The 13092-nt window shown below is 46.4% G+C and overlaps 1 protein-coding gene across 1 annotated transcript in view; it reads right to left on the reverse strand.

Annotated features, from left to right (window-relative positions):
* Window positions 1-12680, reverse strand: part of B4GALT1 (beta-1,4-galactosyltransferase 1) — a 57641-nt gene extending 44961 nt beyond the window's left edge. The window contains exon 1 of the mRNA XM_074953705.1: window positions 12398-12680. Within this exon, the coding sequence (XP_074809806.1) occupies window positions 12398-12680 (283 nt within the window). The remainder of the gene's footprint in view (window positions 1-12397) is intronic.
* Between the last annotated feature and the right edge of the window lie 412 nt (window positions 12681-13092).

Below are 13092 nucleotides of genomic sequence, written 5' to 3' on the forward strand. Positions count from 1 at the left end.
ATAAAGGGAACACGCTGCAATTTGCAAGCTTCGCTTTGTCGCTCTCCTTGTGCACAGGGGAAAGAGTCACGAGGGAATGGAGGCAATGCCCTGTTTGAAAGAAAAAGCAGCGTGCCAGCGAGCTAGAGGTGCCATTTAGTCGGTATTTTACCCAACAAAAGTGCCTTCTTAAACCCTTAAAACCATGGTTTCTGTTTTCACAAGCTGGAGAGCTGGTTCGCCCTAGACGTACTGCTCAGCACCAGCATGGCTACTGCCGGCCATTGGCTTTTGCCGCCGTTCCACCGGGGCTCCAACAAAGGAAGTTCAGCCAGGACCCACTGGCAGGTTAGCCAGACACCAGAGCACCGACAACATCCCAGCTGCCCTCTAAACTGGAACCCAATTAGGCCTGGTCTGAATGACTGCGGCCAGAGCTGCCCTCAGAGAATGAGTCATCTGGCATTTCTTAGTCCCCAGTTCTGTAACGGAGCGCACCCGCTTGCAGGCCCACGGAGGTCAGCGGGGCTCTGCCTGGCACACCAGTGTGTACAGAAACAACCCACTACCGTATCGGGGCCTTCCGCTGTAGACTCTTCCGGCCATGGCCTGGGGTTTCATCAGGTATTCGCATAGCGCCTAGCACTATCGGGCCCTGCTCCCCAACTGGCCCCTCTTGGCACTACTGCAGTAAAAATATGATGAACAACACTACGTAACAGTATCCAGTCTGGCTGACTAGTTCATTGTACACGTGCACGCCTTCAGTTCCACCAGGGCTGCAGCTCAAACAAACTCAAGGGCCTTGATGTTGTTTTTATTTATTTTAATTGCAAAGCCTAAAGATGAGTCACTGTCTCTTGTGCAGCCACCACAAATCCCACACACGCATGACACAAAGCAGAAACCATGTCAAATCATGGCTCTCCTCCTGGATCTCAGCCTGGATTCCTCCAACGCACATGGCAGTGTTAGGACTTGTAATGAAATAATCTCTTTTCGTCCTGATAACTTTATAACAGAAATGTATCGAAAGTAACAGTTTCTGATGGTGTAAAAATGACTGAATTCCTGTCAGCTGATTTAACATGTGGAACAAACAGCTCCTAAGCGCAACTTATCAGCACTAACCTAGAACAATCGCCATTTCTAAACGCGGTTTGGAAGGCAGGTGTAGCCAGAGATAGGAACATTTTAGAGCAAGGGGCCATGGTGCCAACACAACTTCCTCACTACATTATAAACACAGTAAAGTCACATTTTTGGACACAAGGAATTTTCACCTCCCTCTCAAAGTAAAAAAACAAGTAACTTTGGCAAATGAGGACTTCCATTGTGCCAGCCATAAATCACCAGAATGCCCAAAGCAAACCAAGCAGAGATCTTCTAATGTGCGTAATTGTATTAAAGGGCCTTTCATTTATTTATTTTAATCAACGGCTTACGTGGTGGATAGATCGGTAGCATATAAAAGAATAACCTACGTTAGGGACTTCTGGCCCCAAAAGACAAAGTGTCTATTTTATGATGAGTTATCCTAACACAGACTATTCTCCCCAGGGATCTTATCACCCCCTCTGCCCCCTTTCTTTTGAGGGGAGTGGGGAAGGACAAACTCATAATAATCTCACCAAACCATCCAAACACAAGAGTCCTAGAAGGAGAGGAGAGAGCAGGATGGATAAAAATCAAAGATTAAAAAAAAAAAAAAAAAAGTTGGATTTTTTAATTTAAATGCGATTTTTTTGATAAAATGCTTTTGGAGGAAAAACTTATCTAAAGATAGTTTTAATTAAGATACATTAGAGCTCAAAGATATCTCATCACGGAATAGGGATTATAAATTCTAATTCTATAGTATGAGACAATATATTCATGTAATGTTTAAGAAAAGTTTTGTAAATGAGTTCCAATAGTTCATGGACTAGGGACCAAATCTGATGGGGTTCCAGGGGCTTCTGTATAGATTATTTAGGTTTATCTTTCTATCTACCCAATAGGACTCAGTGCTCAGTCTAGAAGATATCATCAGAGATGCTTAATTTCACAGTTCTCAAACTGTGGATTTGTGTCTCCAGAGATAACATGCTTTTTAACAGCAAAAATGTTTTTAAATAAATCAGTCAATAATATATAGAGGTGAGAAACAACAGACCTCAACCCTATTGTCCTTCTGCAAATTTGTGTACACAGAGTCAATCCCTTACCTCTCTCTGAAAGTGCAGTTTCAAAAAGTTCAACGAATAGAAGATTGTAGTGGGCGGAATAGATCTGGACAAGGAGAAGAAGTCTGGAGATAAATGTGAGAAGGGAGGGACGGGCAGTAGAAACAAAAGTGAAACTGTTTGAGCAGCATATTCCAGAAGTCTTGAGGTCTTTGTGAGTGTAGCCTTCATTGATCGGAGATCTACCATACCATTCTCTCACTAGAAGGGAAAACCTATAATGGCAGCTGGCCGTAAAAGAGACCCAGTTTGGGAATATTTTAATGAAGTTCCTTTACCGGTGGGTAACACAGGCATGCGTGCAAAATGCAAACAGTGCAACAAAGAAACGCAAAAGGCCTGGTTGCCCGAATGAAACAACCTTGTGAGAAGTGTTCCTTCTCAGGAGGAAGCTGCATTGAAGATGATGAAAGGAACATGTCTAAACATGCAGGATCTTCAGGTCGGTAAACTTTTTTATTTCATACTTCTTTCTTAAGGACTGCCTGTCTTCCTTCCGGACTATTCTTGAATTCTCATGTTTGAGCAAAAAATATAGTTGTTACTCTATGGTACTGTCATTTCAGATGCAGCTGTGATAAAAAATAAATAGGTGAAATCGTCAGATCTTCCTTTTACAATTTCACCTTTAAAGCACTGCTGAGTGTCAGTGAATGCAATGAGTAATACTAAATGAGCAGTATGGTAATAATAATTAACTGCATTGACTTATTTTGTTTAGGAGAATCCATCCTCAACGTACAGGATTCTGAAGACTATCCACCTTCAAGATCACCATCATTTTCTATAGTTTCAGAGTTATCTGCCAATGACAGTGTTTCAGTCACATCATGTATGTCACATAGCCACAGTGTATCACCTGTTGTAGAAAGAAAACAAAATCTCCATCATCCAGAAACAACCATAGATAAGTTTGTGATAAGAACCAGCAGATTATGAAAAGAGGTAATTGATGAAAAAATTGCCCGGTTTGTTTATGCAACAAATTCTCCTTTCCGTATGATTGAGAACCCACACTTCATTAACATGGTTCAGTCATTAACACCAGGATACAGTCCACCCAACGGAGCAGATGTTGCAGGCAAATCGCTGGATAAAGTGTATGAAAGAGAAACTGAGCAGTGTGCAAAAGGTCTTGAGGGTAAAATTGTTAACCTGAGTCTTGACGGGTTGAGCAATGTCCACAATGATCCTGTTGTATGTGGTTGTGTGACAACAGAAGAAGGGAATGTCTTCCTTACAGAAACAATTGCTATAACAGGAAATGCACACACAGCAGAATACGGACAAGAAGTAGCGGTAAAAGCTATAACAAACTGTGAAAAAAAATTCAAATGTCTAGTACGCAGCTTGGTCACAAACAATGCTGCACATGTATCCAAGATGAGAAGAAATTATTTAGAAGAGAGTCCCAAGCTAACAACATATGGTTGCATTGCTCATTTGATGCACCTCCTAGCCAAAGACTTCAGTGTTCCAGAAATAAAGGCTAATGTTGTTGAAATTGCAAAATACGTCCGTCACAATCACTTTGCAGCAGCAGCTGCTCTGAAAAAAGTGGAAGGAACCAAGCTAACTCTCCCACAAGACGTGTGATGGAACTCAGTAGTGGACTGTTCTGAACATTATATCAAGAACTGGCCTAATCGGATGACAGTTTGTGAACAAAAGCGTGAAAAAACAGATGGCCCTGTCACAGCCAAAGTGCTCAACACTGGGCTTAAGAGAAATGTTGAACACACGCTGAGTACCCTGAAGCCTATTTCTGTAGCCTCGAACAAAATGCAGGGAAATCGCTGTTTTATTGCTGATGCTGTTGAAATCTGGAAGGAACCAAGTGAGATCTTAAAAAGAGAAATCTGCAATGAGAGAGTTAAATTACAAGCATTAAACAACGAATGGGACAAGCACTATCTCCAGTTCATTTTCTTGCAAATGAACATCACTACTCAATACTCGGTACCAGGGTCAAACTGTAACTGCTGAAGAAGGGAGTTGGCTATGACATGGACACCCAGCAACCATCCCTCCATAATGCCAACTGTCATAAACATCAGAGCTAAGGGTGAACCATTCAAGAAATATATGTGAACTGGTGGAAGTCACTTAAGCACTTGGAGTCAGAGACTGTTGAAGTGGTGATCTCACTTTTAACAGCAATAGCTTCTGCTCCTGGTGTAGAAAAAATATTTTCTTCCTTTGGACTAATTCATTCCAAATTGAGAAATCGTTTGGGACCTGAAAAAGCAGGAAAGCTTGTTTCCCTTTTCCAGATTATGAACAAACTGGAAAATGAAGGTGAAGACGACTGAGTTAGCTGCAGAAGCCAACATTTTAAGTTTCTCGTGTAGATCTGGCTGACAGAGTCGATTTCATTTTTTTTTTTAAATATTTCATGTAACTATTTTAGTTCAAAGCAATTTTAACAAAAACAAACCTGATTTTAAAAAACTTGAATGTTTAACTAAATTCAAAAATTCATATGCTTGTTTTGTTAAAATATTATATGTTTGCCGTTGAAGAAAAAAATCCAGACTATATAACGTTGTTGTTTTAGTTAAATAAAACAATTTAAATGTCTGTCTGGTGATGTTCTCCTCCTAATACAGCATGGCAAGAAAATCCTCCAAATATGAATGATTAACCTGTTGAATTGGAGATCACTCACCTCCCAATGACTTCACAAATATCTGCTTCAATTACCTTTGGTAAATGAAATAACCAAACAATCATTCGTTTTCTGATACAGCTGTAAAACTAAGCTGAAAAGTTTCAAAATAAATCACTTTAAAAATGTATAGTGTGTACCTTCTAAAAATAAAACCTAACATCTCTGAGCTGTGAAGAATATGTATTAAGGTTGTAACCACCAACAAGAAAGCACTTTAATGTAGAAATCCATGATTAAATCGAGTCTTCCTGACTAGTGATTTAAATCATGATTTAAATGAAATCCACCCTGGCAGAGAGCAATTTGCTTTTCCTGATTATTGCAAATGGCTATATTGGATCGAGGTCTGGTCGCGCTTATGCTGATGTGCTTATCTCTCAGTTATAGTGACCAAACTTTGCAAATTTGTAGTGATACTCAGCTGCACAGTGAAAGCTTTCCCTAATCCTTGCTTGTCAAATTTAGGTCAGTGATTCTCGCATGCAGCCACCAGGGTCTTTTTTTGTGGCCACAGCCTCCTGGGAAGTGATGCGGGGACGGGGGGGGAGAGGGGCAAAGCAGTGGGCCCTCCCCCAGGGCTGCCTCCCCCAGTTGTACCCTGCTCCCCGCCAACTCAAAAGCTGGAGGAGCAGGCAGCTGGTGAAGTTCCCCACCTTCCTGGTGATGGTGGGGCTCAGGCTTTAGGCTTCAGCCATGACATGTGGGAGGACGGGAGGCTCTGGCCACAGGGCTTCAGGCTCTGACCCTGGTCCCTGGCTGTGTGGCTTCCGGCTCTGGCCCCAGGTTCACCCCCACAAAGCATCACCCCCGACCCCCACTGCCTCTTCCGGCCCCCAGCTTTGGTCATGTGGTGGTGGTGGGCTCCAGTCACCAGCTGCAGGGCTTCGGGCTCTGGACCTGGTCCCCAGCTGCATGGCGGTGGGCTCTGCCCCAGGTTAACACCTCTCTCCCCAATATCGCCCTTGCCCCCCCCCCCCCAACTCCCCTGGCCACTCATCACCCACCCACCCACACATCGCCCCTGACTCCCATTGCCTCCCTTCCCACCTCCCCATCCAGGTCTTAATTTGTCCCTAGGCTTGTGTAAGTCTGCTGTGAAAAGTAATATTAACAAATATCACTTTTCACAACAGACATACTAGTTAGCAAGTCTAAAAAAAAAAAGGCAAAAGAAAAAACAAAAAAGACAAGAACATCCAAAGCACCTTATTTGTGTTCCTATTCTGTTTCAGTCCAGTAAAGAATTTTTTATTATTGAGTCTGCAAACAAAAAACCCTACATAAATAAATCAGAATGATTTGGACCTGCATATGTGCATATTTATTTGTTTTTCCTAAAGTTAATTAAGTATTTCAGGAAAAACTGTCATTGCAAGAGTAGGTGGTCGTGCTTGGAGGCCACCAAAACATTTGTTTAGAAACCCTGACTTCAGCTATGTTTAGACAGTGCCCCAGCATGGGCTACAGGGGGTTTTGAATTGCACAGCATACCAAAGAGTTGCTCTCTAAGGGGAGGCAGTGCTGCATTGGCACAGCTGCACCGCTTCAGTGAAGATACGTCTACACTGATGGGAGGGCATCTCCCATCCAGGTACTCCACCTCCATGAGAGGCAGTAGTTATATCAACGGGAGATGCCCTCCCTCGACACAGAGCCGTCTACACTGGGAATTAGGTCAGTACAACTGTATAGACCAAGCCTAAGGGTATGTTCACACAAGGATCCCGCCCCCCTGCAATTCACACATGGTAGTCCATGCTGCAGCAAAGTGTAAACGTGGCCTAAGTTTGACAAGCAAGAAGTAGGGAACGCTTTTCACCCTGACCTCCCTCCTCCAAATACCACAGAACAATGGCTAATTGCTACGAAGTGACCAATATTAGTTGAAACAATAGTAAAGAATAAAGTTGTCAGACACATAGAAGAACATAAATTGTTGCACAAAAGTCAGCATGGTTTCTGTAAAGCGAGATCATGTCCTACTGATCTATTAGAGTTCTTTGAGGGGGTCAACAAACATGTGGACAAGGAGGATCCAGTGGACATAGTGTACTTAGATTTCCAGAAAACCTTTCAAAAGGTCCCTCACCAAAGGCTCTTACATAAATTAAGTTGTCATGGGATAACAGGGAAGATCCTTTCACGGATTGAGAACTGGTTAAAAGACAGGGAACAAAGGGTAAATTTTCAGAATGGAGAGGGGTAACTAGTGGTGTTGCCCAAGGGTCAGTCCTAGGACCAATCCTATTCAACTTCTTCATAAATGATCTGGAGAAAGGGGTAAACAGTGAGGTGGCAAAGTTTGTAGACGATACTAAACTGCTCAAGATAGTTAAGACCAAAGCAGACTGTGAAGAACTTCAAAAAGATCTCACAAAACTAAGTGATTGGGCAACAAAATGGCAAATGAAATTTAACGTGGATAAATGTAAAGTAATGCACATTGGAAAAAATAACCCCAACTATACATACAATATGACGGGGGCTAATTTAGCTACAACTAATCAGGAGAAAGATCTTGGAGTCATCGTGGATAGTTCTCTGAAGACGTCCACGCAGTGTGCAGCGGCAGTCAAAAAAGCAAACAGGATGTTGGGAATCATTAAAAAAGGATAGAGAATAAGACGGAGAATATCTTATTGCCCTTCTATAAATCCATGGTACGCCCACATCTTGAATACTGCGTACAGATGTGGTCCCCTCATCTCAAAAAGGATATACGGGCATTAGAAAAGGTTCAGAAAAAGGCAACTAAAATGATTAGGGGGTTTGGAACGGGTCCCATATGAGGAGAGATTAAAGAGGCCAGGACTTTTAGCTTGGAAAAGAGGAGACTCAGGGGGGATATGATAGAGGTCTATAAAATCATGAGTGGTGTGGAGAAAGTGAATAAGAAAAAGTTATTCACTTGTTCCCATAATATAAGAACTAGGGGCCAGCAAATGAAATTAATGGGCAGCAGGTTTAAAACAAATAAGAGGAAGTTCTCCTTCACTCAGTGCACAGTCCACCTGTGGAACTCCTTGCCTGAGGAGGTTGTGAAGGCTAGGACTATAACAGGGTTTAAAAGAGACCTGGATAAATTCATGGAGGTTAAGTCCATTAATGGCTATTAGCCAGGATGGGTAAGGAATGGTGTCCCTAGCCTCTGTTTGTCAGAGGGTGGAGATGGATGGCAGGAGAGAGATCACTTGATCATTACCTGTTAGGTTCACTCCCTCTGGGGCACCTGGCATTGGCCACTGTTGGTAGACAGGATACTGGGCTGGATGGACCTTTGGTCTGACCCAGTCTGGCCTTTCTTATGTTCTTAATATTTAAACAGGTAGGAAGAATTCCAGCCACCCATGAGCCACCAGGATCTTTGGTCTCTGTCCCTGGCTACACCACAGCCTTTAGAGCAGTGGTTCTCAAACTTTTGTCCTGGTGACCCCTTTCACATGGCACGCCTCTGAGTGCGACCCCCCCATAAATTAAAAACACTTTTTTATACATTAAACACCATTATAAATGCTGGAGGCAAAGTGGGATTTGGGGTGGAGGCTGACAACTTGCGACCCCCCATGTAATAACCTCGTGACCCCCCAGGGGTCCCAACCCTCCGTTTGAGAACCCCTGTAGTAAACAACGGTTTAAAAACATGAAGCCACAGGCCATTGGACATCCACGGGAAGAGCAGCAGTATTGCACACACTTCAGCTTACAACTGTGAAGCTGTAGCACGGATAGCCCGTACGTCACAACCAGGCAAGTCTTCCCAGGTAATCCCACAATTCACATCACATGCCCCACCGCCCCGCCACACTGTATATATACAAAGTGGCTACTTCCTAATAGGGAAGCAAGCAGATTTAGTAAGTTGCAGTGAATACGGAGTACAAACTAGTATTTTTAAAAAGTGGACTAAAATGGCTGACAATTCAGCTTCCTGGTTCAGGCAGGGAAGAGAGTGCAACGAATCATGAGGTACTCTCTTTCCTGTCTCAGGATTCGACGCATTTGAAAGCGTTCGACCTGCTCCTTCGAGGGGCAATGGAAAGCTCCGATAGTCATACTAGGTTAAAATGCCGAGCTATGTAGTTCAAATAGTGAAAAGTTCAGCCATTTTCCAGAAGGATTCCCATTTGTGCTTTTTGTGGTGACAGGACCTTAGCACAGTACTGGCCACACAACTGGTTTCTATAATGATGAAGAGAAAGTGAAAGACCTGCACAAAAAACAGAACAAAACACTGAACACAGTTCCTTTTAGTGACCTCAAAACCGCCTCCAAACCAGTCATTTGTTATGCAGATGTGTTGATCCATAAACAGCCTCTCACTTAGCAGTAAGTGGTCAGCTCAGAACTTCCCTGAGAGTTGCATATGTTGAAAACCACATGAATCTTCTCAAAAGCATTTTAAAAAAATCTCTGGTGAAAAGAGCCCTTATGTAAACATAACACACTAGTAACAGGCCAGGTTCTCTTTCTAATCTTCTCATCCCAAATGCCTATGGTTACCCAGTAGTAATATATAATCATCTAAAAGGCACTACAAGGTCAACGTATCAAGCTTCATTATTTAAGTTTCAAATAGTATCTGGCCTCTAGCAGCAGCTGTTAACAAATAACAAGTTGCCAGAAACTCAAGGATAGCAGAGAGAATTCAAATTTTTCTTATCTTACACTAATATGCAAAGTAACGGAGACGTACAGCTGTCCCCGAACAACGGGATGTATTAGAATATCACTGGGCCACAATCCTGCAAACCTGTAGATACACAAACAACTTTATGGCAGATTAACCAGTCTTAGAAGTCAGAGTAGGGTGATCAGACGTCAAGATCTTAGGTGCTTATATAGGCACCTATTCTTCCCCCATCCTTCTGTCCCGGTTTTTCCCACTTGCTATCTGGTCACCCTAAGTCAGAGGCACACTAATACTGCCTCACAAGTGTGACTATGTTCATTCTGGTCCTTGTTGCTTGACTGTATGTATTTATCATAGCACGTCATAACATGTATTTGTAGAATTCCACGCTGCCCACAATGCGGTAAATGCTGTCCAAACAAATACACCACTTACAGAAGTTCCAAAGTCAGAGTCATACAAGAACTATTTAATCTTTGCTGAGAAGCTGGGTGAGAACACTGTTTTTTGGTGAGAACTATCAGGTTTTTAATGGATTAGTCCAGCGGTTCCCAAACTTGTTCCGCCGTTTGTGCAGGGAAAATTTTGCCCCTGGCAGGCCGGGCCGGTTTGTTTACCTGCCGCGTCCGCAGGTTCGGCCGATCGCGGCTCCCAGTGGCCGCGATTCGCTGCTTCAGGCCAGTGGGAGCTGCTGGAAATGGCGGCCAGTACGTCCCTCGGCCCACGCCGCTTCTCGCAGCTCCCACTGGCCTGAAGCAGCGAATCGCGGCCACTGGGAGCCGCGATCGGCCGAACCTGCGGACGCGGCAGTAAACAAACCGGCCCGGCCCGCCAGGGGCTTTTCCCTGCACAAACGGCAGAACAAGTTTGGGAACCGCTGGAATAGTAGATAGAGAATTAGCTAGAATCTACGGAAACTGGTGAAAGGGAACAATCAAGAAATAACACTCTTCTGGAAAACAAACAAACAAGCCACCAAGTCCCCCCACCCAAGAACCCAAACAGAAAACCACAACAGTCCTAAGAATTGTGGATCTGTAATAGGAAACTGAATAGTAACCCTAGCAGTGTGATGGTGAAACACTAAGTACAAGACTAAGTAAAATATTTATAAGTCTGAGAGGAAAAAATACTCTATTTTTAAAGTCTCTCTCTCACCAGCATCTCATTAAGACTACCAAGAAGAATTCTGGTAACGTATGTATAAATATAAGTCATTCATAATTTTTTTAAATTGCTTTCTTCTCAGCAGCACACAATTGTACTGAAAGAGTATTTGGAGCCAAGGACTTCTCTAATGTGTAAATATTACTTTTTCCAAAATTATTCTATTTTTGTAGTTTTAAATAAAATGCCATCTTGAAAAACACACATGCTTTTCAGCAGCCTTCTAAATGTTACTATTAAGGATCTGTTTATCCTATAAACACAGCCATATCAGGGGTCCTGTTCTGACTACAAAGGGCCCCAACTTCCAGGACAGTGGGTAAGACCCTGTCTACACTACAGGTTAGAATGGTGTAAGCAGGTCAGGGGTATAACCCTGTCAGAGCCAGGTCGCCCGACAGTTGTATCAGCAGCATAGACAGCTCTTAATCAGAAGGTAAAGAACCAGGAAATGGGTCACGCAAAGCAGGGAAACAATTTTTAGTTCTCCTCAGCACCACCCATAACTTCCTATTTGAAAATTAAATAAGCAAGGTAGCATTTAATATGAAATTAGACTAGCCCCAGTAATCTATATTATGATATGCTGCCTTTCTCCAGTGAGATGAAAGAAACGCGATCTCCACTGTGGGTAAACAGCTTTCCCTGAGTCTACGTAACTGAAGTGAGCTAAAATGGTCACAACTAAACTTCAGGGAAGAGACAGTAGGAACAGGCACTGGAATGAACATTTGGGAATAAGGCTGCAGCCACTCAGACCAGCTGGGCTCAGGATGGCTCTCAGGACCCAGGGCTTTGTCTGGAGCAGTTAACTTTGGTTTGGGTGGAACAGTGAAAGGCCTAACACGGTTATTTATTCCTTTCCATACATGTTCATGAACCCTATTTTAAGGAGTTTTTCAACATAAGCTTGATATGGATTCATATACTTGTCTTACTGTGCTCTGCTGACACTAGTAAATATTTAACGCAAGCTAGGCTCACTTTACCCTCTGGGATGTTTCATTTTAAGCACAGACCGAGGACCGAGAAGGCGATCTGATGCTCCCGGATCAGGTTTTTGCGTGGCCGGACTGGCGTGGTGGATGGGGTATTACGGGAGATAAACAGGACAAGCTGTAGCATGGGCAATTTCAGAGAAGAGAGGCAATAAATGTGCCTCTCGGCGGGTGAAAAGCGTGTGTAAACCTCCTGGAAGAGACCACGGGCCGTCTCTCCCGCTGGGCGCCTGGAGGCAGGCGGGCGAGACAAGGTGGGCTTTGGGGAGTTTGCTGAACTTCGCCGCGCTGTGCCTGTATTTATAAAAGGGGAACTGCGGCAAGACGGGGTCTGGAGCGGAGACCGGAATGGGGGGGAAGCGGCGCGCTGGGTGATCAGACTAATTCCAAAGCAGATTTCCCCCACGTTCCCCCACTTCCAAAGACAAAAGGACTCATGCCCCGCACGCTCCCTGCCCCGGGCACGGAGCTGGCGGCCAGGGTCGCCGCGCACATGCTGCCCCCGGCAGCGCTTCAGCGTTGCACAGGCGGGCCGGGCTGCCGGCGCTACAGATCCCGGGGCGCGGCAGAGGGTGCGGGGGGGCAGCAGCTCCCTGGGGACCGGCCCCTCGCCCGCCCGCCCGCCCGCCGGGGCCGGGGCCGGGGCCGGGGTGCGGGCGGAAGGGCCGCGGGCGGAGACGGGCGAGGCCAGCGAGCGGCGCACGCAGGGCCCCGGGGGGGCGCTTACCCAGCAGCGGGGACGGGTCGGGGCAGTCCGGCGGCGGCCCGGGCTGGGCGCGGGAGCGGTTGGCCGGCCCGGGGCTGCGCGGCGGCGGCCCGGGGCTGCGCGCCGGCGGCTCAGGGCTGCGCGGCGGCGGCTCGGGGCTGCGCGGCGGGCGCAGGGCGCTGCTGCCCGCCAGGTAGTAGAGCAGCGTGGCCGCGAGGTGCAGGGCGCAGAAGAAGACGAGCAGCCGGCAGGCCCGCTGCAGCGAGGTGCCGGGCAGGGCCGCGCCGCCCTGCGCCTCCTTCATCCCGGCGCGCTCAGCCGCGCGGGCGCATCCCCGGCTCTGCGCTGCGCTCCGGCCCGCCTCCCGCGAGTCCCGCTGCTGGGGCCTGCCGGGCCGGGCCGGGCCGGGCTCCGCCCCTGCGGCGGAGGAAGGGGCTGGGCTGGGCTGGGGCGGAGCGAGCCGAGCGGCGGGCCGGGCTCGCCCTGGGCGCCTGGCCCCCCGCCTGGCCCGGTGAGAGATCGGCCCTGGGGCCCAGCGCGCCCCGGTGCGGAGGGGCTGGGTGGGGTGCTCGTGCCCCGGTCTCGGGAGGAGCCTTCCCCGCTTGCTCGGTCCCTACTGTCCGCACCCCCCAGCCCGCCCCGGGGGAGGGTTGCAGTCGTGCTGGCGGCGATGGGGGGCTGGAACCGGGTGTGACATCTCCGGGTGGGGCTGCTGC

The sequence above is a fragment of the Natator depressus genome, chromosome 5, assembly GCF_965152275.1.
Source record: "Natator depressus isolate rNatDep1 chromosome 5, rNatDep2.hap1, whole genome shotgun sequence".
Taxonomy (NCBI): Eukaryota; Metazoa; Chordata; order Testudines; family Cheloniidae; genus Natator; species Natator depressus.